Source organism: Panthera leo, chromosome C1 (assembly GCF_018350215.1).
Source record: "Panthera leo isolate Ple1 chromosome C1, P.leo_Ple1_pat1.1, whole genome shotgun sequence".
Taxonomy (NCBI): Eukaryota; Metazoa; Chordata; class Mammalia; order Carnivora; family Felidae; genus Panthera; species Panthera leo.
The window spans coordinates 213,057,021-213,081,840 of NC_056686.1; the positions used below are offsets into that span (position 1 = coordinate 213,057,021).

The 24,820-nt window shown below is 61.6% G+C and overlaps 1 protein-coding gene and 1 long non-coding RNA gene across 2 annotated transcripts; one reads left to right on the top strand and one right to left on the bottom strand.

The window, feature by feature from the left end:
• Positions 1 to 10,440: 10,440 nt before the first annotated feature.
• On the bottom strand, positions 10,441 to 21,176 carry ECEL1 (endothelin converting enzyme like 1). The gene is given in 19 exon segments (XM_042953379.1): positions 10,441 to 10,868; positions 10,999 to 11,075; positions 11,296 to 11,391; positions 11,764 to 11,829; positions 12,121 to 12,245; positions 12,425 to 12,492; positions 13,066 to 13,117; positions 13,193 to 13,251; positions 13,565 to 13,668; positions 13,872 to 13,946; positions 14,166 to 14,264; positions 14,719 to 14,941; positions 15,599 to 15,723; positions 15,913 to 16,005; positions 18,287 to 18,397; positions 18,528 to 18,596; positions 19,206 to 19,474; positions 19,477 to 20,096; positions 21,067 to 21,176. Coding segments are annotated over 18 exon segments (2,331 nt in total). The 5' UTR covers positions 19,997 to 20,096; positions 21,067 to 21,176; the 3' UTR covers positions 10,441 to 10,768.
• Positions 21,177 to 22,116: 940 nt separating this feature from the next.
• On the top strand, positions 22,117 to 23,453 carry LOC122228370. The gene is made up of 3 exons (XR_006206541.1): positions 22,117 to 22,893; positions 22,996 to 23,105; positions 23,354 to 23,453. It is a non-coding gene; the product is annotated as an uncharacterized LOC122228370 (long non-coding RNA).
• Positions 23,454 to 24,820: the final 1,367 nt, after the last annotated feature.

Consider the following 24,820-nt stretch of genomic DNA (forward strand, 5'->3'; position numbering starts at 1 on the left):
CGGCAATCAACTCCTCTCGGCCCCGGGCGCCTCGATGGGGTGCCCCGGAGCCCGGGGTCGCGGCCTTCCTGGGCACCCACGGTGCCCCTGGGCTGTTCGCAACTCCGCCTCGACCTCAGTGTCAGGGTAAGGACGGGGCTCTGAAGGCCAGGTGACGCCCCGCAGATAGCCCTGCGTGAGGACCAGGGGGGCACCATCCTAGAGGCCCCCGCCCCCAGCGGGCTACAACTTTGCCCAGACCCCTCGCCACGCCTGCTTCTTCACTTCGGTCTTCACAGCACCGAGGATTCAGGCACATCGGGGCTCCCGGAAAAGGGTGGTTTCCTGTCACCCCGCACCTGGGCCTGCAGGCACCTTGCTGGCTGAGGAGGCTGCTGGGGCCAGGACGCGGTACAGTCCTCCAGGGGCACCTCCTAGGGAGCCCAGCGGTCCTACTACACAGAGAGCAGATGGTGACACAGAATGGAGAGACTTGTCCCAAGTCACTTAGGTACTGATGTTCACCCCCTCAGTGACCATCCCAGACTGGGAGACCCAAGGATGGGTGGAGGCAGGTGGCCCCAGAGCAACCCTTGCCCCCTCCAGGCGGCCATCTGGGTGATGGGCCTAGATCTGTGAAGAGATGAGATCCCATTTCCCCCGCCCGGGGGCCTCTAGTCTACTGACAGAGACAAAGCAATAATCAAATAAACCGTTATAATACAGTCTAATGCCGGTAGTGATGTGTTCTAGAGAGAAAAATCCTTAGTATGGCTGTGAGCGAGGGGACGTGGTGGATAATCCAGATCAGTAGGTCAGGGAGGGGCTGGCTGCCTGAGGAGCAGACAGTGGAGCCAAGACAAGGAAGTGAGGGCGTGAGCAATGCAGAAGGAACAGCCGTGCAAGGGCCCTGAGGCAGCAATCAGCAAGTGCTATTCCAGCACTAGCTGGACCAGAGTTGGGGTGAGTGGGGTAGGGGTAAAACCTGAGGGATAAGAGACGGGAGCAGGTGGGTGGGGAGTTTGAACTTTACCCAAGGTGTGGTATGTAAATTGGAAGGCTTTTAACAGGGGCATAATGTGACCTGACTCTTGGAAAATAACACTCTGGTTATTTCAGGGATAAGAATCTTATTTGGGGCGCCTGGGTGGCTCAGTCAGTTGAGCGTTTGACTCGATTTCGGCTCAGGTCATCATCTTGCGGTTCATGAGTTCGAGGCCCCCATCAGGCTCTGTGCTGACAGTGCAGAGCCTGCTGGGGATTCTCCCTTCCTTTCTCTCTGCCCTCCCCTTGCTTGCGTACACATGTGCACTGTCTTGCTCGCTCTCTCTCTCTCTAAAAAATAAATAAACATGAAAAAAACTTAATTGAAGAGTAACTGACATACAAAATTGTATTCATTTCAGGTGGACAACACAGTGATTAGATATAGATGTACGATAAGAAATGGTCATCACAGTAAGTCTAGGTACCGTCTGTCATCACACTGAGTGTTATAATTCTTATTTACTAAAATCTTGATCTCACACTGTAAAACATCAATTTGAAGGCATGGCCCTCAGGGCAGTTTATTTCAATTTTGGATTTTAGTGGCTGTCACAAAAATATGGGAGCTGAATGGGAAAAGGGCATCATTAGCTAGGCTTCCTAAACCATCATATTCATGGTTTTTTTATTTTTTTTAATCTTTATTTGTTTTTGAGAGAGAGAGAGCTCGAGCAGGGGAGGAACAGAGAGAGAGGGAGACTCAGAATCCGAAGCAGGCTCCAGGCTCCGAGCTGTCAGCACAGAGCCCGACGCGGGGCTCGAACCCACGAACCGCGAGATCATGACCTGAGCCGATGTCGGACACTCGACCAACTGAGCCACCCAGGCGCCCCAATCATGTTCATCTTTAAACTCCATCCACCAATTAGGCAAAGAGTAAAAATCCAGCTGCTCTATTTGTCTTCCCTGTTATCAGTTAGTTGGTTTTACAAGCCAATGGAGAGGTGCTGCGTGTTTATACTTCATAAATGGGTTCCAAACCCAAGGAAACTCTACATTTTAAAACTCTGCAGGTTTAGAGGCCCCTGGCTGGCTCAGTCAGTAGAACGTGTGACTCTTGATTTCAGGGTCAAGAGTTCAAACCCCATGTTAGGTGTAGAGTTTACTTAAAAAAATAAATAAGATTAAAAAATTTAAAACTCTACAGGTTTAAAAAACAGGTTATTCTGGATTGAGTGGTAATTGTTGCACCATTTTGGGTATTCTAGAAACCACTGAATCAGACACTTGAAAAGAATGAATTTTACGGTGGGTAAATTACATTTAAATTTTTTAAAAACAGACAGCTTCCAAGTTCTTTTTTTTTTTTTTAATGTGTAGGTTTTGTGGGTCAAACACATTGTTAGCCACAAAATCACGTGTCCATGGAAACATTTTCAAACATTTGTTTTTAACGTCTTTCCCTGGAAGATGTTCACCAGGGAAGGTGAATCTGTTTTTTCAATAATTTGCTGGGTGCCTAAAACTGATAGCTCTCGTCTCCTCAAGAAATGTCAGCACCCCAGTCTTTAAGAAGGAGGGAAAGGTAGGAGGAAAGAGAGGGGGAATTCACAACAGCCCTTCCCCATTCTTTGTGTGGCCTGGAAACTTTCCTGGTCACACCCGATTTTATTACCAAGTATCGTAAAGATTCTGCTTTACTAGAACAACCTTGGTTTTTGTTTAACTTTTTTAAAATATTTATTTATTTTTGAGAGAGAGAGAGAGAGAGAAAGAGAGAATGAGTGAGGGAGGGGACACAGAATCAGAAGCAGGCTCTGGCTCTGAGCTGTCAGCACAGAGCCCGACGAGGGCTCGAACCTATGGACCGTGAGATCATGACCTGAGCTGAAGTCAGAGGCTTAACTGACTGAGCCACCCAGGTGCCCCAAAAATCTTGATTTTTTTAAAGTTAACACCACGGAGGGCTCCTGTGCCCTTGGGCTTCTAGCTCTTTCCTGCAGTGGTTTGACAAGGTAGGCCAGTGAGTTTTGTAGGTACAGCTCCCTCGACACTTTTTCCTCATCCAGAATCCTTTAAAAAAATCCTTTCTCAGTAGCCGATCCATCAGCGGGTGCCTGACAGTTTTCCCTGTGTGCAATTGTTCTTATGAAACAAGGCATTCATATATCTTCTCTACTCTGTCTTTCCTTTCCTGACTCTCTCTCTCTCTCTCTTTCTCACACACACACACACACACACACACACACACACAAAGTGGTTTGTGTATTTCATTATTGAAACAGAACCCAAGCAAATACCTTAAGCTGAGATGTGTAAAAAAAACCACACGGTAAACCTCCCACACTGGGTAATTTGCGCTAACACATCCTTCCAATCTGTGGTAGTGTTTTCTCTACATCTTCCGACAGTATTTGCTGACAAAGAAATGCCTTTCGGTGTGTCGACAGATCATTTTCTGTTCATTGTTTCTGCCATTTTTACTGCGGCAGAAAAAAAAAATAAGTGTTTGCCTGGTGGTAGGTGTTTTTTGTCTCATGCTATTATGCAAGAAACTTTAAAAGAGCTTTCCAAATATTTATCATTGCTTAGGGAAATATCAAAAAAGTACTGAGTTGAAAAGCACATAACTTTAAACATCGCTGGGAAAAGCATTGCGGGGGCTTGTCTCCACGTTCTGAAAGCTTAGTTTTTAGATACCTTGCTTGTCCATAAGGATTTCGTGCTCTATTGAGTCGTGTCTCAGGGCACCAGTCGCTTGGGGCAAAGCTTCACCAGTAACGACGGGGGCAGAGTTGTTTCAAACAGTTTGGTTTTGTTTAGTTTTTATATTTGGGGCTGATTTCCCATCAGGTGTGCACCATGGGTGATGATGAGCACGTATCAGGAGAGAGGACGGTCGCGTCTGCGGTCCCTTACCTCGTGTGGATTATCGGTGTTACTGGCTGTGTCTTTACAGGGCTCTTTCGGAAGCTACTTGATTGTTGTGGGGGATTCGTTTGTTTAAAACTAGATCATGTTATCCCTAAATCCACTTGGGCAGACACACTAAACTCTCACACATCACAATCCACTGGAAGTGAGCAAACGGGGAGAGGGTGTCCCTCTCTGGGCACCCTCGTTCTCTTCCATGTCGGGGGTGGACGCCCCGCTGACGGGGGAAAGGTGCCAGCATGGAGCTGGATATTAAATATGAACGTCCGGACTCCCGTTTAGGGTGCCCCCTGCCCAGGGTCACGGCAAGTCCCCAAAGGAGATAAAGCATATTAGGGCCCAACATACCGTAGACACTCAGGAGGACTCAGTGTCCCTTTAACCTGATGCCCTGAGATCCAGATGGGGGGCCAGGCAGGCTGGGACCCCGGATAGGACTCAGGCCAAACAGCTCCCTTTGGCCGCGGGTGTGTCAGCATTTCCGGGGCTCAGACAGGGTCTGGAGGGCACCACAGGTCCAGTCTCCTCTAGACCCAGGGCCCCCAGCTCATGGAGTCCCCTTGAGCCCCTGTCCCTGCACCTGGCCCAACCCGGCTCAGGGGGCTGATACGGGATGTGTCACGATGGGGAAAAACAGGCATGCTGTCTCTCGGGAGGCCTCAGACGGGATGCCAGATGCGCCCTCGTCCTGCCCTTGAGGCTGACATTACCATCTGATGCGGTTCGCCAGCCCCCACCGCCCCCCGTTCCAGAAGCAGGTCTCCCCACCTGGTCAGCATCTACGTGACAGGCTGTTGCCCTGTGAGGCTGACACCCCCGATTCCTACCTCCCGGCGGGGCCTCCGGAGGCCTCCAGGAAGCTGTGCAGGATTTTAAATTGCACCCTCTGATCTAAAGTGGCCCCAGGGCCTGCTTACTCCGGCTGAACAGAACTTCGGCATTTGTTACCAGCACACACGCCGGGCCAGAGCACTGACGACAGGCAGCCGAAGCTCCCCTTGGTGTAACCTTGTCGCTGGGGGAGCCCGGTCTGTGCCAACGTGCTGGGCACAGTGCCTAGGGACCAACTGTGTGTCTCCTCCGCTGCCCCCCCGGGAGGAGACGGCCGCCCTCCTCCCGGCTCCCAAAGGATGAGGCCGCCCCCCCCCCCCCCCCCCCCCCCCCCCCCCCCCCCCCGGTCCACCCTCCGCCGGGAGGCATCCAGGCCCCGGGCACCCTGACCTTGCCCTTTCTTCGCTCATCAGCGTTGCAAGTTCCGTCCGGCACGCCCCTCCCTCCCTGCCCTGGGCTCCTCGGGTGAGAGAGAAGTGGCCACGTTCAGACCTCCCCATGCAGATCCCCTTCAGCAGTCCCGGCCACGTTTTGGTCCCGCAGGAAGGTGGGAGGGATTTTTTTTATTATTTATGCAAACTACAGACAAGGAGAGATGCGGCTTAACGGCACCATGTGACAGTGGCTCCGGGACTTGAGCTGCCTGCCGCCCAATGAATCAGCCTGAGCCACCGCCAGAGGCTTCCAGGCGGGCGGCCGCTGAGGTGGGAGAACAGGCACCGCCTCACTCCCCTCCGACCTGATGAGCTCATGCCGGGCTGCTCCAAGGGCCTGGGGCCTGGGGGCTGAGCCGTGTGCCCAGGCGGCCCTCTGGGCACCTCCAGCCCGGCGTGGGGTGACAGGGAGGGCAAGAGGGGAGCCCTGTGGCCGGAGCAGTCCCAGAACAGGGACCCTGCCAGGACACGGGGGGGGGGGGGGGGGGGGGGGGGGAGTCCAGTTCATTAGAAGGACTCTGCAGGAAAGGCCAGGCCAGTGCCCAGCTAGTTTTACCCAAAGGGAAGGGGGCTTGGGATCTGGCGGTCCCCATCCCTGGCAGCTTTGCAGGCGACGCCAGTGACCGGGTGAAGGCTGCACAGGAGACGCTCTGCTAAGATCCGGACAGACTTGGCTCAGTGATGTGCCGTCCAAATTCGAGTCGTCCAGGGTCGCGCAGAAACTGCGGGATGGAGGCGGGGGTAGGGCAGTGGGACTGGTGCGCCCTGCTCTCCCCCACCACCCCGTCCTGCTGCTGGGTGGCCGGAGGGGACAGTCACAGGACTACAGACGGTGCTGGGCCTCTAGGCCAGCCTGGAGCCAGCAGAGGGAAGGGGAAAATGCTCTTTTTAATCAATCAAGAGGAAGTAGGTTTCTCAGGTCACTTGGAGGGAGGACGGAGACATCCAGAAGGGGAGAAAGGAGAGGAGGCACAGAGAGGGCCCCTCTGCCCCCCCCCCAAACCTTCAGTAAAGTCTGTGACTCTACCCAGTTCCATGTGGGAGGTCCCTGGGGAAGGAAGGGATAGGGGGCAGCCCGGCATAGGGGACGTCAGGGTGGGAAAGGAGGCATGAGGAGAGGCCTAATCCCCCTCAGAACATACCCCCAGAGCTATTTGCATATGGAAGACCCTGGGCTTTCCAAACATTTTTGGCATAGGAGCTCAAGCCATTTAAAAATATTGCATCTCGGGGCACCTGGGTGGCTCAGTCGGTAAAGCGTCCGACTTCACCTCAGGTCACGATCTCGCAGTCCGCGAGTTCGAGCCCCACGTAGGGCTCTGGGCTGATGGCTCAGAGCCTGGAGCCTGCTTCCGATTCTGTGTCTCCCTCTCTCTCTGCCCCTCCCCCGTTCATGCTGTGTCTCTGTCTCAAAAATAAATAAAAGTTAAAAAAAATATATATTGCATCTAGGGGCGTCGGGGTGGCTCAGTCGGTTGGGTGCCCGACTTCGGCTCAGGTCATGATCTCTCGGTTCGTGAGTTCAGCCCTTGCGTCGGGCTCTGTGCTAACAGCTCGGAGCCCGGAGGCTGCTTCGGATTCTGTGTCTCCCTCTCTGTGCCCCTCCCCAGCTTGCACTCTGTCTCCCAAAAATAAATAAAACATTACAATTTTTTTTTAAATATTGCATCCAGCAGCGCCGAGGTGGCTCAGTCGGTTAAGTGTCCGACTCTCGGTGTCAGCTCAGGACATGGTCTGGCAGTTTGTGGGATCAAGCCCCACGTCGGGCTGTGCCCTGGCAGCGTGGGGCCTGCTTGGGATTCTCTGTCTCTTTCTCTCTCTGCTCCTCCCCCACTCGTGCTCTCTCTCTCATGGTCTCTCTCTCATGCTCTCTCTTTCTCTCTCATGGTCTCTCGCTCTCTTTCTCATGGTCTCTCTCTCAAAATAAACAAACATAGGGGCGCCTGGGTGGCTCAGTCGGTTAAGCGTCCGACTTCAGCTCAGGTCACGATCTCGCGGTCCGTGAGTTCGAGCCCCGCGTCGGGCTCTGGGCTGATGGCTCAGAGCCTGGAGCCTGCTTCCGATTCTGTGTCTCTCTCTCTCTCTCTGCCCCTCCCCCATTCATGCTCTGTCTCTGTCTCAAAAGTAAATAAACGTTAAAAGTTTTTTTAAAAAAAAGCTTCTAAACTCTTTAAAAAAATAAAAAAATTTAAAAAAATAAACATTTACAAATAAATAAAATAAAAAAATATCGCATCTAGGGTACTTCACAAGCGGGGGCCCCAGGGTCCCCAGAGCACCAGGCATCTGGAGTTGGCACAGAAGCAGCCACAGGAATGGCAGAAACTTGAATCTGGTTCCACTGAGCTGTTTAGAAAGGCCCGGGGCTTATGGCTGGTCAGTGGCACCAGGAGCCCTGTGCCCCCTCCTGGGTGCCACAGAAATCCCGGGGCTGCCGACCCCCCCGTTCTCTCTGAGACCCTAGGCAGGGAGGCTCGGGCACACCTCTCCAGCTGGCTCCTAGTCCTCCCCGGATCTGTACCGAGCTGGCACCCAGGGGGCCCCAGACGGAGGGTGCTCCCGGCATCCTTGACCTGAGGTCTCGGAGTCGGGCCGAGCCTGCTGGGGCAGCGGCCGTGCAGGCCTCAGCTTGGGCGGGGAGGAGGGGAAGGGTGGCTCACATCAATCCATCGCAGGCAGGCCGGCCCCTGGCACACACACTCCCCCGGGGCTGCCGGTGATGGTCCCGGGACCCAGAGAGGGTGAGTCACTTGCCAAGGCCACCCAGCAGTGACCCCTGGGCTCAAGGTCTCAAAGCCACGGATGGCACAACCAGAGCCGCACCAGGAACCACAAGGCGCTCTGCACGCGGGCGCGAGGTGGACGCCTGAAAGCTCTTTCCCTGCTATTAACTGCTTGGCTGAAGACTGCTTTCCGTCATCCCAGCGAGCTGTGCTCAGAGGACGCCCTCACTCCCCGGGGGACGGCTGGGGCCAGCCCTACCACAACCCGTCCCACGGCTGCCCAAGGGGCCTTCTCGGCACTCACGGCCTTCACTTAAGACGGGGAAACTGAGGCTGGGTGGGCAGCTGTGCCGACCTTGCCGGCCTCCTCAGTAGAGCCGCTGGCACAGGGGCCGGCAGACCACGAGTGGCCAGCGTCTACACCACGTGCGTGGTTCCCTAACAGGACGCTCAGACAGCTGGCACCGAGTATAGGACGGACGCCCAGAGCTCAAGAGGACGTGGCGGCTGAGTGGTGCCCGTCAGCGAACGTGTGCGCCGTGCCCTTAGGCAGGGCCCGTGGCTCCCCTCGGTTTCCCTGTTCCTGTCACCCTGGCACCTCAGTGGGCTGCAGTGAGGATGCTCTTAGGGTGTGTCTGGAAAAGCAGTTTGGGAAGCAGCGGGTGACACACAGTGTCACGTTTGTGCCAGGCTGGGCCACACCGTGGCCCTGGGTTTCGTGGCTGTGCCTGGAGTTCATGGGCCCCGTCCAAGCACCAGGACTCTGTCCTTGGGGTGCCCTTGGCTCGAGCTCCCTCTGACCTGATGATCTCCCTCAGTTCTCCCTGAAGGGCTGTGAAGCCCCGAAGCCCCAGGTAGCAGCGACGTCTCCGCAGGAGCTTCACGGCCTGGCGGCCCACGGTCCCGCCCGCAGGGTGGGCGCACCCTGGCTGGAATGCACACTGGGTTTGAGGCCCCCGGCCAGCAGCCAAGTCCCACAGGCTTCCCGCTGGACCAGCCTCCAGGCCAGGAAACTCGTCCTCTCCCCGGGGGCCCACCATCCCCGCCCCGCCCCCCGCCCCCGCCACGCCCAAGTCCCTCTGGCTCCCTCAGCAGGGCACAGACAGAATGGGGAGGTCTCACCCCCTAGGCTCCGTCCACCCCAGACCTCCCCTGAGCTGGATGGGAGACAGGAAGGCTTGGTCTTGGGTGGAGCTGGGGAACTAAAGAGCCACCGGGGCACAGGGGGCAAAAGGGCTGGGCCTGGGGACTCCGATTCCAGCCAGGATCCCAGGTCAGATGGATGGGCTGGGCACGGGGTGTGGAGGGTCCCAGACACCAGGCCCCACCCAAGTGGGTGGCAAGGAGCGAACTGGCTGGCTGTGCCAGCCACCAGAGGCACATTGTAGCGTGCCAGCTGCTGAGGGATATGGTATACACATGCCCAGGCCAGGGGGCGAGGGGCTTGGAGGGGAATTTGGAGGTAGGTCCATAATCACGGCTCCTCTACCCGACCCCTACTCCCTGCACACCCCACCTCCACCTTTGAAGGGTGCTCTGCCCTGCTCATCTCCTGAAGAGTCCCTGCCCCTTGGGGGAACTTGGCTCTTCCTATGGGGTCCTTCTAAGTTCCTGCCACTTCTCCGCAGAGCCCTCCCCAGGGCCACACAACGCCCGCCCCTCTACTCTGCCTCCGTCAGCTGTGGCACGTGCATTTTCTGTCTCTCATTCCCCAGGGGTGGTGTGCCCGAGGCTCAGATAAAAGGAACTTTTTAAATGTCACTCAAGGCCGAGATGGGGATGGCTGTTCTCTGAGCATGACAGGAGCTGGGCTGGCAAGAGATTCTCCACTGCGGTGGGAGATGGGGATAGGCCACGCCGGGCACAGCCAGGGAGGGGCGCCCCCTCTAGGCTGTCCCTAAAGTGAGAGAAACAGACTAGAGGAGGAAAGGCAGGAGGCCCACGGTCCCCCACTCACTGCAGGCACCTGGATCCCCCAGTGGGGCTGCCCCATGTGACCTTCTCCCCGCACCCCACCATCCTGTGTGTGACGGGAAAGCCCTCCCTCCTCCCCCTCCCACCATGGGCGGGGCCTAGCGCCTCACGGCCATGTCACAGGCCAGCCCCTGACAGCTCTTCTCTTTCTCTCATCCCTGGAGCGTCCACTCCAGACCGGAGAGCACGACTCAGTGTTGTATGTACAGAGTGGCCCCTACCTCCATGTAAGCGTGTCTCATAGCTCCTCTTTCTTGGACACGCTGAGCCCAAGGCCTGGCCTGTGATATCTACACTTTGAGGGGAAGTGAGTCCCAGGGTCATGCTGGAGCACAGACCAGCGGGCTTGGTGTTCTGGCCCCCACGAGCCTGGTCTGGAGCTGGACAGGAGCCTAGGCGGGACTCTGGGGGAGGGAGGAGCAGGTGGTTGGTGGGAGAGACAGAAGAGCCAGGGAGGGGGCACAGGAAGGGACGAGAAGGTCTTCTCTAGGGTCCCCGCGGTGCTGAGGGCCTGAGCTTCCCCACAAAGGGACCCCTTCAGCCCTACCTGCTCCGGAGGCCCCTGAAGAAACCAAGACAACGGTACAGCAGTTTATTGACCAGACTTAGCAGCAAGAACAGACTGAAGGTGGGGCCTGTACAATCCACCCTGGCCAGGGGGTCTGGCTCCTTAGAGCCAAGACTGGGGACCCCAGCATCTCACCCCCACGGCCTCCTGGAGCCCAGCCCCATCCCTGCTCCGGGCCCCTCCGGAAGTGAGGGACAGCAAGAAGGCCAGGTCCTGGAGGCCTTAAGGTGGGTGGCGCCCAGAGCAGACCAGTGCCGGGTCCATGCCTGCCCCGGCAGCTGGCAGGGAGGCAATTCGTGCAGGGCGGGTGGTGAGGGCGTGCGGGCCGATGGCCAGGCTCACCACACAGAGCACTTGTGGGCAGGGTTCATGGGTGAGTCCTTGGGGCAATGGAAGGCCCGGCCAAACTCCTCGAACTGGGACACGCTGCCCAGCACCCTGGGGCAGGCAGGAGGAGAGACCCAGCAGGTGTGGGTTCCAACGGCCACTACCCCCCAGCTGCCCCTCCCCATCCCCACCTGCTCCCACCCCAGACACAAGGGGATGAGGCCCAGGCAGGCAGGCCCACCTGTAGTGCTCAGGTGCGTGCTTGTCGGTCAGCACCTGCAGGTAGATGGACTGTGACCGCCGCTTGATGCACCAGTTCTGGGCCCCATGGCGGGGAGGGGAGGGGAGGAGAGGGGAAATTGAAGCCAAGGAGTCCATTGAGCAAGCCTTGCAAACCTCCCCCCACCCCAGCGCACTAGGCCTTGAGTCCTCATCAGAACCCATGGGACCATTGCCTCTGAGGGTGGCTGATGAGAGGCAGGCCGAGAGCTATGTCCCCACCCCTGCCCACCCCCCACCTGGCCCCCACCTGGCCCACCTGGGCAAAGGCAATGAAGAAGAGCTGGTCGTGCGTGTACTTGAGCCGGTGCAGCGGGTGCTCCGGGCCGTGCTCCCGCACCCACTTCTGATAGGCCTGGGGGTGACAGTGTGGAGCTGTGGTGCCCCCAGTGCGGTGACCTGACTCACCCTCCACCCAGTCAGCCCCTCACCGGCCCCTGTTCTGCACACCGCCCACCATGCCGAGCCCCAGGCTCCCTGCCTTCCGCCTTTCCTGAGCTGTGCTCCCTCCTGGGAAGGCTAACCCCAGGCAGCCCTCCTTGCTCTCCCCAAAGCAGCCCGGGAGTCCCTCCTTTTCCAGTGGACCCTGTGCCAGTCACAGGCCCCGCTCCCCCAAGCCAAAGCGCCATGTGATGGGGAGGCTGGGGTGCCCACGTCCCTCGTGGAGTCCTCATCAGCCCCCATCCTTCCCCCCACAGGAACGAAGGGCCAGGCGGGGGCAGCTCACATAATAGGCCAGCTTGAGGCCGCCCATGTCCGCGATGTTCTCACCAAGTGTGTGCTTCCCGTTCACCTGCCGAGAAGGGAAGGGGCCGGGGTCCGTCTGCCGCCCACTGGCCTTCCTCAGGCCTTGCCACCCTGGGCCCCCGCCCACACTCCCCTTCCCTTTCCCGGAGGATTTAGATGCGGCCCCGACCCCCTCGTGCCTCATGTGAGTCTGCGTGAACTCCTCCACGCACCCACGTGAGTGCGCATGCACACCCTGGGCATGTGAGCTGGGCCCTGGGCACATGTGTGAACACGTGGGCACGCATGCTCCTCGTCCACGCCCAGCCGGGCCTGAGGGGCAGCAAGGGCATCTTACGCGCTGGTTGTAGACGGTGAAGTTGTCATACAGGTGCACGATGCACTCCGCCTTGCGCAAGAAGCGGCTGTAGGAGGCCTCCGTCCACCAGTGCAGCAGGTTGCCTGAGCGATCATACTGGCCCCCTGTGGGCAGCAGGCAGAGCGGTGGAGACGGACTCTCATGCCCGAAGCCCCCTCTCCCACCCACCGGCCAATGGGGACAGGGGGGCTGTGGGGTCTCGATCCACCCGGCATCGCCTTGCCCCCCCGCTGTCTGCCTTTCCCTTCCCCCGACACCCCCTCTGGCCACCCTCGGGCCTCACCCCAGTCGTCATAGCCGTGGGTCAGCTCATGTCCAATGATGGTGCCGATGCCCCCGTAGTTCAAAGACCTGGGCCCACGGCAGCAGCGTCAGGCCCCAGCCTCACCCGCCCTCCGAGAGCTCCACGCTGCTGCCTGGGCCCTGGAAGGCCCCGGTCAAGCCAGAGGTGGCCTAGGGAGGCCACAGTGGTGTCCCCACGGTCTTGGGGCACTCGTGCCTTAGAGTCCTCATACAACATGTAAAAGGGACCAACAATACCTTTGCAGCTGCTCTGTAGGAAATAACCTCTAACAGAGCTGGGACAGGGGAAGAGACCAGGTTGGACGAAGACATGAGGGAAACTGAGGCACCCCACCTTGGATTTGGCCTGTTTCCTCATCACTAAGCCACTTTTGAAACCCCTAAAAGAAGCCTCAAACCAGGTAAGGGGGAACTCAGGACATTTAAAAGAAAGAAAGAAAGAAAAAAAACCTACACATTTTTCTAAATAATCAAGGATGAGGTAAGACTATGGGGACCCAGGATCTGCCACTGTCATGACCCCTGGGCCCAGCCCGGATCGGGACAGTCCCGGCAGCTTTCATGCACCCAGCAGACAGGGCTGCAGAGCTGGCTCTGGCTCATGCTGGGTTGGGTACTCACTGTGGAAAGTCAGGGTCATAGAGCGTGGGCTGCAGAATACCTGCCGGGAACACTACAGAGAGGGCGTGGTCAGCAGGAGACTGGCCCCGCCTCCAGGCCCCGCCCCTTGCGGGGCACGCCCTCTTACCCATCTGGTTCTTGTTGGGTAGATAGTAGGCATTGAGGGCCTGTGGTGGGAGCAGCCACCTGTGGAGGGAGGTGGGGGTCAGCTAGGGAGACCCACGCTCCCCCCCCCCACCTCCCAGCCCCCTCCTCCTTAAAAGCTACCCTAGTGACCCAGCCTGTGGCCACGCCCCGCGCCTCCTCTAGGCTGAGCCCCCACCCTCATGGCCCCCACCACCACCCGCCCGGGCCCCATGACCTCTGCACCAGCATGACTTTGAGGCGGTTTGCCGCACCCCCCCCACCCGCCCGCTCCCAGCCTCCTGGCCTTGGCTAAGGAGCCTCTCCCCATGGAACCTCCCTCCCTGACTCGCCCCGCTCTGGGCCAGGCACCCACGTGGATTTGTCCACCTCCTGCCGGATCTTCTTGACTGAGAGCTGGATGCTGAAGCGGATGCTGTTCAAGATGTTCTTGAAGTAGGTCTTCTCGTGGACCTCAAACTGCACAGGGGATGGGCAGCACTCAGTGGCAGGCGACGGGCATGGCCAGACCAGCGCTGGGCGGGCCCCACGTCCCCCCAGGGGCCATCAGCCGAGGGTCATGGTTCCTTCTCTTCGGTCGTGGGGGGCCTCCCTGGGGGTCTTGGCCAAAGGCCGGGAGAAGCCCAGCTGGTTAGGCAGGGTGGGGCCAGAGGCAGACCCACCTCGTACTCCTTGTCCACAGCCTCGGGTTTGAGCAGGAAGTCGGGGTAGCCTACCATCACCATCATGTACTGGAGCTGCGGGCGAGAGGGCAGCCAGGGCCTCAGGAGACAGCCCCCCGCCCCCCAAGGGAGAGGCTGTAGTCTAGAGGCAGGGCTCAAGGACAGGCGAGACCAGACCAGGTGATGCCAGCTCCACAAGGGGCATCTCCGCCTCTTCTGTCACTCGAGCCTGGCATGCAGTAGGCACTCCATAAGTGTTCGTGGAATCTACAGATGGGAAAGGGTCCACTTCACCTTGGCCCGAGCAGCTGCCTTGGTCTCAGCATCCATCCAGTCCAACTCCTCCAGGCGCCGGCCCAAGATGTACTTGATGTCTTCCACAAGCTGCTGCACCTATAGGGCCAGGGGTCAGGGATCAAGGGTCAACTCAGGAGGCCTTAACTCTGGGCCCCCAGCACCTGGCACGAGGGATACCACTGATTCAGTACCACTTCCCAGGCCTAAGGCTTGGTCCTGAGCGCCAAGCGGGACCTTGGAGGTGGGGATCCAGGCCTGGCCCCCCTTACAAAAAGCTCACAGTCTGGAAGCACAAACTGCCCCAGCAACAATCTACTGAGCATGGCAGAGAAGGGGGGGCAGGAGCCTGAGGGGCTAGCCCTCCTGTGGCTGACAGATGAGGTAGGCTTCCTGGGGGAGGTGGCCTGGTAAGAAGTCTGGAGCTTCGGAGCGCCCCTATCTGCAAGGGAATATGTGGGCTCCCCATTCTCAGCGCAAGGCCATGGGAGGACTCTACGCCCTGCCCAGCACCTGCACCCACACCCAACCCCCAAGCCCAGGGCAGCCTGACCTTGGCCTTGCTGGCAGCTGAGAAGTGCTCATGTACAAAGAGAGCTCCAAGCGCCATGCCAAAGTGGCGGTTGGCCTGGCCCAGGCAGACACGGGCCAGCTCCTGTGGCTTGTCACTGCCCTCCATCTCCCGTGCCAGCTCGTGCAGCGCCTCTCGGAACGGTGGTGACAGGTGCTCACTCAGGACCACCACTACGCGCCACACCAGGTAGTTGTGCAGGATCCTGAGGGCCAGGGCAAACGGCTGGGTGTCCACACAGGCTCATACGCAAGGGCCACCCAAGGGTTCCGTGCCACGCCACTCCAGACCCCTCGGCCTGGGGTTACACCCGGCACCCGCGCAGGAGCGGGGGTCACTCCAGACCCATGGAGCCGGAACCTGGAGTGGCCTGAGCCCCAGTCAGGGAAAAGGGCCCACACGAAGCAGGACACATCTCTGGCCCCTGAGACGAGTGCCTGATGCCGACCTGCTATGCAGTAGGAGGGTGGGCACTCGGGGTGACTGTCTGCCTCAGGACTGGCCTTGGGGGGCCTCCGGGCAGAGACCAGGGAGGCGCTCCCCAAGGTGGCCCTGGGGCAGCAGAACTGCACCCACACCTTCCGTTTCTGGAGTCCGGACTCAGTCGGCCTCACTCTCCCCAGATGAAGAAACCGCAGCTCAGGGAGCTCACAAGCCCTGCCCAGGGTCCCAGAGAGAAGGTGGGAGAGCCACCTCTGCACCTAGGGATCTGGATTCCTATTCCAGTGCTCTTCACATGCCTCCCCAGTGTGGCTACTGGACGGAGGTGAAACGGGAATTCAGACCTTACCAAGCAGACACATCTGGGGTGCGGGTGAGGGATGTGGAGGGGCAGGTGGGGGGGGGTGATCAGCAGCTGTACCTGCGGGGTGTGGAGCGGATGAGCTGGGACACCTGCTGCATGTAGTCTGTGGCCAACAGCACCACCTCCTCATCCTCCGAGAAGTCCTCCTGGAAGATCTGGTCCAGCAGCCACTTCCACTGCAGCTGTGGGGCCGAGGGTGGGGGACAGTAGGGCTGGGTGTTGCAGGGAGCACAGAGGACGGGGAGGGAGTCCGGGAGACGCACGGGAGGACACAGGAATCCATGGCCGTGGAAGGCCTCGCCCCACCCTGGGGAACAACGGCCCTGGAGTCCCAGCATCAATGCCTCCTCACCGCGGCGGGCCGCACTCACGTGAGGGGTGATCTTCTGCAACTGCCCCAGCGTCACCTTGTTGTACATGGAGCTGACATCCCGCCGGAGGTCATCGTACTCTGACACTGTGATCTGGAGGCAGAGATTGGAGTTGACAGGGCCCTGCCTAACGGCGCCATCCCTCGGCCCACGGCAGCCCCCCCCACTCATGTGGGCCCACGGCAGCCCCCCCCCACTCATGTGGGCCCACGGCAGCCCCCCCCACTCATGTGGGCCCACGGCAGCCCCCCCCCACTCATGTGGGCCCACGGCAGCCCTCCCCACTCATGTGGGCCAACGGCAGCCCCCCCCACTCATGTGGGCCCACGGCAGCCCCCCCCACTCATGTGGGCCCACGGCAGCCCCCCCCACTCATGTGGGCCCACGGCAGCCCTCCCCCACTCATGTGGGCCCACGGCAGCCCCCCCCACTCATGTGGGCCCACGGCAGCCCCCCCCACTCATGTGGGCCCATGGCAGCCCTCCCCACTCATGTGGGCCCACGGCAGCCCCCTTCACTCATGTGGGCCCACGGCAGCCCCCCCCCACTCATGTGGGCCCACGGCAGCCCCCCCCACTCATGTGGGCCCACGGCAGCCCCCCCCACTCATGTGGGCCCACGGCAGCCCCCCCCCACTCATGTGGGCCCACGGCAGCCCCCCCCCACTCATGTGGGCCCACGGCAGCCCCCCCCCACTCATGTGGGCCCACGGCAGCCCTCCCCACTCACGTGGGCCCATGGCAGCCCCCCCCACTCATGTGGGCCCACGGCAGCCCCCCCCACTCATGTGGGCCCACGGCAGCCCCCCCCCACTCATGTGGGCCCACGGCAGCCCTCCCCACTCATGTGGGCCAACGGCAGCCCCCCCCACTCATGTGGGCCCACGGCAGCCCCCCCCACTCATGTGGGCCCACGGCAGCCCCCCCCACTCATGTGGGCCCACGGCAGCCCTCCCCCACTCATGTGGGCCCACGGCAGCCCCCCCCACTCATGTGGGCCCATGGCAGCCCCCCCACTCATGTGGGCCCATGGCAGCCCTCCCCACTCATGTGGGCCCACGGCAGCCCCCTTCACTCATGTGGGCCCACGGCAGCCCCCCCCCACTCATGTGGGCCCACGGCAGCCCCCCCCACTCATGTGGGCCCACGGCAGCCCCCCCCACTCATGTGGGCCCACGGCAGCCCCCCCCCACTCATGTGGGCCCACGGCAGCCCTCCCCACTCATGTGGGCCAACGGCAGCCCCCCCCACTCATGTGGGCCCACGGCAGCCCCCCCCACTCATGTGGGCCCACGGCAGCCCCCCCCACTCATGTGGGCCCACGGCAGCCCTCCCCCACTCATGTGGGCCCACGGCAGCCCCCCCCACTCATGTGGGCCCATGGCAGCCCCCCCACTCATGTGGGCCCATGGCAGCCCTCCCCACTCATGTGGGCCCACGGCAGCCCCCTTCACTCATGTGGGCCCACGGCAGCCCCCCCCCACTCATGTGGGCCCACGGCAGCCCCCCCCACTCATGTGGGCCCACGGCAGCCCCCCCCACTCATGTGGGCCCACGGCAGCCCCCCCCCACTCATGTGGGCCCATGGCAGCCCTCCCCACTCATGTGGGCCCATGGCAGCCCCCCCCACTCATGTGGGCCCATGGCAGCCCCCCCCCACTCATGTGGGCCCATGGCAGCCCCCTCCCACTCATGTGGGCCCACGGCAGCCCTCCCCACTCATGTGGGCCCACGGCAGCCCCCCCCACTCATGTGGGCCCATGGCAGCCCCCCCCACTCATGTGGGCCCATGGCAGCCCCCCCCCACTCATGTGGGCCCATGGCAGCCCTCCCCACTCATGTGGGCCCATGGCAGCCGCCCCCACTCATGTGGGCCCACGGCAGCCCCCCGCCACTCATGTGGGCCCACGGCAGCCCCCCCCACTCATGTGGGCCCACGGCAGCCCTCCCCACTCATGTGGGCCCACGGCAGCCCCCCCCACTCATGTGGGCCCACGGCAGCCCCCCCCACTCATGTGGGCCCACGGCAGCCCCCCCCACTCATGTGGGCCCATGGCAGCCCCCCCCCACTCATGTGGGCCCACGGCAGCCCTCCCCACTCATGTGGGCCCATGGCAGCCCCCCCCACTCATGTGGGCCCATGGCAGCCCCCCCCCACTCATGTGGGCCCACGGCAGCCCCCCCCCACTCATGTGGGCCCACGGCAGCCCTCCCCACTCATGTGGGCCCACGGCAGCCCCCCCCCACTCATGTGGGCCCACGGCAGCCCCCCCCACTCATGTGGGCCCATGGCAGCCCCCCCCCACTCATGTGGGCCCATGGCAGCCCCCCCCACTCATGTGGGCCCATGGCAGCCCTCCCCCGCCCCCGCTCACGTTGGCCAGCCGCTGCTCCAGCTGCAGGATCTCCTGTGCCTTCTGCTCCACAGCATCGGCCCCCAGTAGGCTGAGCAGGCGCTCCATGAACACCCGGTATGCTGCCAGGATCTGCACCAAGATGGGACATTTCGCGGGGGGGGGGGGGGGGGGGGGGGGGGGGGGGGGTCCGTGTCAGGCCCTAGTCCGTCCCTCCTGGAGCCCCAGGCCTTCCCTGCAGTCCCACCCCATGCCCCCACACCTTCTCACTCTCCTCATCCTGAGCTAAGTACAGGGTCCTCTCCGGCAGAGTGAGCCCATCCTGGTCAATCTGGGGAGAGTGACGGGGGTCAGAGGTCAGAGATCAGCGGGCAACATGTCAGGCTCTTGCACACAGACTGAAGTTCCATCCAAATGCCCAAACAGAGGACGTAGCAGACACCTACTGTCGCAAGCCCCAGGAGCAGCACAAAAGCACATTAGCCCTCCTTCCACCCAGAGAAGTTGGTGGAAACCTCCGCCCCTAATCAGTCTCGCCTGGAGATTCGGGGAGCGGAGGAGGACCCAGTCCCCCCACCCTTCCTTCTGTAAGCCTTCAACCTTCCCCACCTATACGGGGCACTCTCGGAGCCCACACCGAGAGCCGAGGCCCCTGGCATTCTGGCCCGCCCGAGCCCACTGGCACACCCCTCCTTGCGTGCTCTCACAGCCTGCCACAGGACTGGGAAATTGCGGCTCCCGCGGCTCCGCTAAGCACGGCAATTACCCGAGGGAAATTACTCGCGCCCTCCTCCCGCGCTATGCGGGTGCGCGCTCCCCTCCCCTTGCGCTCCCTCCCTTTACGCAAAGGTCGCCTTGCGCTGGGGGGCGCGCGAGCGGGGCGGCGGCGCCCCCGGTCCCAGGCTGCTGCTGGGGTGACCGGGGAGGGGGACGCACTCACGCGGATGACGTAGCGCGAGGAATTCCTGTCGTCCAGGCTGACGGTGAGCGAGAAGAGCGCGGCGGCGCTGTACACGCCCTGGGCCTTGTACAGCAGCCGGTTGAGGTCCCAGAGCGCGGCGGCCCCCGGGCGCTCGGCGGCACCGCCCAGGTCCCAGCCCCCGCAGTCCTCGATGACTTCGAGCATGGGCCGTGGGCCGAGCCGCTCGATCTCACGCATGTCGAGGCACGAGCGGAAGAAGGCGCGCACCTTGCGCTGGGCCGCACCCCCGGCCCACCCCCGGGCCGCGCCAGCAGGCGCCGCAGTCGCTCCTCGTTCTGCTCGCCGATGGCAGCGATGGTACCGTAGGTGAGCTTGTCGTCGGGGATGGCGTGGCGCCGCAGCCAGCCACCGCACGCGAAGGAGTAGAAATCCTGGCACGGGTCTATGCTGGCGTCCAGGTTGGCGGCCAGGAAGCGGGCGGCGCGCGCGAAGGCCTTGCGCTCCGGGCAGCCCTCGGAGCAGGCGCCGCCGCCGCCGCCCGCGGCGCCGGGACCCAGGTACTTGAGCGCCAGCATGGCGGCCAGGATGGCGCAGAGGCCGGCGGCGAACACCAGTCCCGACAGCAGGCACACCTCGCGCCGGTTCCAGCGCGGCAGCCCCGCTCGGGCCCCGGTGGCGCTGCGCCCCGCGCCCAGCGGGAAGCCGGGGGGCAGCGAGGCCCCGCGCGCTCCTCCCGTGCCGCACCGGCTCACGTATTTGACCTCCTGGAACTCGTCGTAGTGAGCCGTCATCGAATATGGGGTCTCCATGGTGCCGCTGGCCCCGCCACGCAGCCCTCGGCGATCTCAGCTACAGGATGCGCGGACCGTCGGCCTCCCGGCGAACCTCCGCATGGCTCACGGGCTGCAGCTGCGGGAAGGGTAGACGCAGGTTCAGAGAGGCCCTGGGCCCCCGACGGGGCCCACAAGCACGACTGGAGGGGCGCAGGCCTAGGTCCAGAGGCTGGAGGCCACCCCGTGTCTCCAACCGCTAGCGGGTCTGGGGCCTGGCCTCCCCCAGCTACTCAAGAATGAGTCAGGGGAAGGCTCAGAGTGGCCACCACCTCGCACACGCACAGTGTCGTCCTTTTTTTTAACCTAACTCCTCTCCCACTGCAAACACATGCCTGCCGCATATTTGGGAGGTCCCTGATACAAAGTAGGGGAGCAGCGTGCACGGGGCCTCGCACACAGTAGGCCCTCAATGAAGGACTGTTTCTCTTCCCTTTGCCTTTCTCGTCTGCGACCTGCTACGGCGAAGGCCGGGTGGGGGAGGGGGGAAACGGAGACTGGAGAAAGGAGGTGCGGTCAAGGGCGCGTCTACGCGGCCCCAGAAGCTGCCCTGGAACCAGACGTTCAAGAAAGCGGCTAAAGAACCAAACTTTGTCCTCGCGGATGTCCGTAGGGCCGCCCCCAGCCCCGTCTTCTATTCGGTGGCCATAATGCCACCAGCCCCTTTCCCAAGCGGTGCGCTCCAACCGGCCCCGCATCGGAGAGAAGCCCCGACGGCCTTAAGAAACTAGAACCGGTTCCGTCCCCCGCCCCTCCGTCCCCGCCCTGGGCCACTCCTGGCTTCAACAGGTTTTCCTCGGAACCCAAACTTGAGTGAAGTTTCACCCCCGGCGCGGAGCGAGCTGACCCCAAGCGCCCCATACTCTGGGCGCGGAGCCTCGCCGCGCAGTCCGCGGAGCCGGAGAGCCGAGCCCGGGAGTCGCAGCCGCAGCCGGAGCCGGAGCTGCGAGGACACAGACAAAGCCTGGAGGCTCGGCGCAGCGGCGGCGGCGGCGGCGGATGTGGCCGCGTTGCTGGCCGCGGCGGCAGCGGACTCGGATGCCACTTACCCGGCAGGTGCGCGCCCGGGCCGAGCTGGAACTGAGCGGGTCGAGCCCGGGCCGGAGCCGGAGCCAGAGCCGGAGCGGAGCCGGGCGGGCGGGAGCTCTCTCCGTGCGCCCGCCGCCTCCTCTGCCGGCGCGCCGCGCAGCCCGCCGGCCCCGAGGGAGGGGGCGCGCCGGCGGCTCCACCCTCCTCCGCCCGCCCCCCGCGCCCCCTCCTTCTTCCACCCTTCATCCCAGCTACCTGGCAGCTCGGTGGCAGCTCGGGGGCGGGGACGGCGGCTGCGGGACACGCTCCCGAAGGTCTTGCGCAGGCTCCGGGATCGGGGATTCCAGGTACAACTGTGTCCCGGGAAGAGTGAGGGCGCCTGCTATTCCCAGGAAAGGGTTCCCCTTTGATCTGATGCCCCCACTCCCGCCAGCCCGAAAAGGGCTCAAGCTGGAGATCAGGAGGTGCGTGGATTGTCCCAGCCGAGCCCACAGGACTGGAGACCGCCCAGGGAGAACTCCCAGAAAGACTATGGGGTGTGCTGAAATAGGTCCTGCACGCTCCTGGCAAGGTGCCTGGCACTGAGCAGGCTTCAATACGTGGTCTTTCTGGTCTTCTCCCTTAGCCCTGACCTTACCCATGCCTCGCGGGAGGCCGTCTGGGGTTTTGGTTGGCCATGCAACCAGGAAGGGGGCCTCAGGGCTGAAACTGCACCCTTCCCCCAATCCTTGGCTGGCCTCTGCCCCCACTGCTCTGGAAGTCCCTGGCCAGGAAGAGAGAAAAGGACTGGAGAGTCATGCGTGAGCCCCTCCCCGCTGAGAACAAGGAGGGAGGCTGCCCTGCCCAGCAGCCCTTGTCCTCAGATGTAGGCCTCAGGCCCCTGCCATGCGGACTGGTGGAGGGAGGGGACTGGCTGGGGTGGGGGGGGGGGGGTTACCCACCACCTTCTTCCCTTACAACTTGCTTTTTTAATGTGGGACCTCCCTCCCACGGCCCCCAGCCCCTGAAACAGGGTCCGCTTCTGCCTGGCTCACCACAGTACCCTCAGGCCCTGGCCATGTGAGGCACAGGGATCTCAGGGCTTCTTGGACCAATGCTACTGTCTCTCGAGTCTCTCTGCTTTCTCATTTCCTAGCACAGGACCCTGCAAGGCACCAGTGCTCCCAGACCTGCCAGTTCCAGCCTGTAGGACTGACCTCAACAGCGAGACAGCCCAAGACTGCCATGGAGCCCCAGCTGATAACACCGACAAGACAAGGGCTCAAAGGACCCATCACCTTGTCCCCTCCCTGGGGCTTTTCAGCAGCCTGGGTCCTGGGCCCCTGGCCCTGAGTGGCCTCCTCTGCCCCCGTGCTGCCTCTCCTGTGTCTGTCCATCCATCCATCTCTATACCACTGCTCTGGATACTCTCTGCCTCCACCTCCGGCCATCCCAGGGTCCTCCTCTGCCCCACGCATTCTTCTTGGGTCCAATTAATTCTACTGAGGAGAGGTGGAATTATGTAAAATGTGGTGATTCCGTAAGGGAGGAGGGGAGGGCAGGGCGGTGGCAAAGTGGTTCTTTGTGCTTTTAATCTGCATTTTTTCCCTCAACGTTCCGTCTCCAGGAGGATAATTTTCCAGCCTTTTCAGGCCCTGATTGGTATCATTTCTCCAGCAATGACAGCTTTTATTTTCCCTGAAATGAATGCCGTGAAATTTCCAAGAAATATAAAAATGGATATTGTCTCAGGGAGCCGACTCTCTTCCGACAGAAAGGCACAAAGCAAACAGGCTTCCCTGGGGACCCTGCTGTGCCAGCCACTAGGGGGTGGGGGACCTGAGCCCTCAGCCCCTCCTCCCTGCCAGGTCAGCTCTCTGTCGGACCCCCTGAGAGCCATCCCTGGCCATCCCTCTCCCAGACTCCCAGCTGCCATTGATCTGTTCCTCTGCCTCCCCGCTCTCGGCCAGGCCACCCTACCTGCCTGCCTCACTCCATCTTGCCTGCTCTGTTCAGCACCGCACCCCGCACAGGACACCCAACCTCAGAGACTCCCAGGACAACCCAGCCCCCGAGCAAGGTAACCAGGGCCCTCCAGAGTGGCCTGGGGATTGGGCCCGTGAGCGCTCAGTCCTAGACCCCCTATACAGCCCACCAGCAAAGAGCGACCAGGCCCTTTGCTTCTTTGCCCTTTGTCCCTTCTCAGAAAGAGAAGCAAGTGGGGGAGGACACCAGGGGTCTGGCCTCCAGCTCCCGTGCACTCTCCTTGAGGCATCCAGTTCCAGCTCCCCTCCCCCCCCACCCCCCCCCCCCCACCCGATTGTCAAGGTGACCTCCTGACTGAGGAGCAAGAGAATGACAGGACACAGCAGCACCCAGCCAAGCCCGGAGCCAGGCAACGGGATGCCCAGCTTAGGGGCCAGGTAGGCAGGAGCTGGGGAGCATCTGCCCCCAGAGCCGCCTTGGAGAGAGAAGGGCTGAGGGTGTGCAAGGAGCAGAGGGGAGGGGTGCGGGTCGGTCCTGAAACCCTCACTTCAGCCCCTTCCCTGACCGAAGACCAGATCCCAGCCCACTCCTCCTGGGTGGGCATCACCAGGTCTGGGTTCCGGAGAAGGGTTCGCGAAGACCGCCCACTCCCTGGGGACCACAGTGCTCGCACCAGTGACACATCTGTTGAGCCTTCACTAAGTGAGGGGCAAAATGCTCCACTCCAAGGGGGCTGCCAACCTGAAGCCAGGCCTGGGTCAGCCTGGAGCCCAGCCGTGATCAGAACCGTCGCGGCGCCCCTCTGGCCTGCATGTAAGTGGGGATAGACTGGGCCTGCCACTCCAGTGCACAGGCCTAGGAGCCCCTACCCCTGCCTGTGCTCTGCGAGATGCCCCCCCACCGCCTCCACCCTGCCCACCCAGTTCCCCCTCTCCACCACAGACAGCTCTGCAGTATCTTCTGTGTCCTGGAAAACGCCCCCCAGCCAGCTTCCTGTCCTCTGCCCAGCCTCCCAGTGCTCACCCCATCTATTATTCACAGCACAAAATGGATTTTTAATTTGAGAAATGAAATGACTCTCCCAAGTGGCCGGGGTGGCGGGGAGGGGGCGGGGGAAGGCCAGAGCCTCTAGGCGGCCACCACGGTGCTGACTCAGACTCTTGTGGGAAAGCTGGGCGCCCACAGCAGACCTGGGGGGCCCCAGAGGCCCACAAGACCCATCACCCAGCTGCTACCTTCATTCTGCCCTGTCGCGGTGACTCCATGGTGTGAGGGGGTGCCTATCTTTCCTGCTTGAGCTCCCAGTGGGGTATGCCTTTGGCCAGAGAGGGGGGTAGGGAGGGCTGGACCTGCACCCCACTTATTTCAGATGTTTGGACCTCAAGGGTAGCACTCGGGCTTTTTGGCCTGGTGTAGCTCCTCCCCAAACCGCCTGGCCCTCACTAAGCTGGGCTCAAGAATCACCCCCATGCAGACCCCTAGCTGAGCTTCTCTGCTAGGTCCCAACACCATGGCATGCCCACTCCAACCTGGACAGCTGCCCGGCCTCCCCACGGGCCGCGGGCTCCCAGTGGCCCTCCTCACCTCTCACGATAGAACTCACATACCTAGTGTGCCCACGAAGCAGTGACCTCTTCCCACCCTTCTCTGCCCTTCCTGCTCTGTCTCCCCACCTCCAACCTCTCTCTTTTTCTGGTCACTCTGACCTAGTTTCATTTCCTGGAACTTAGCTGCCTCTCATGCACCTCAGGGCCTTAGCACTTGCTGTCCTGCTACTGAAACACGCTTCTCCTGTCACCTCTTCCGTTA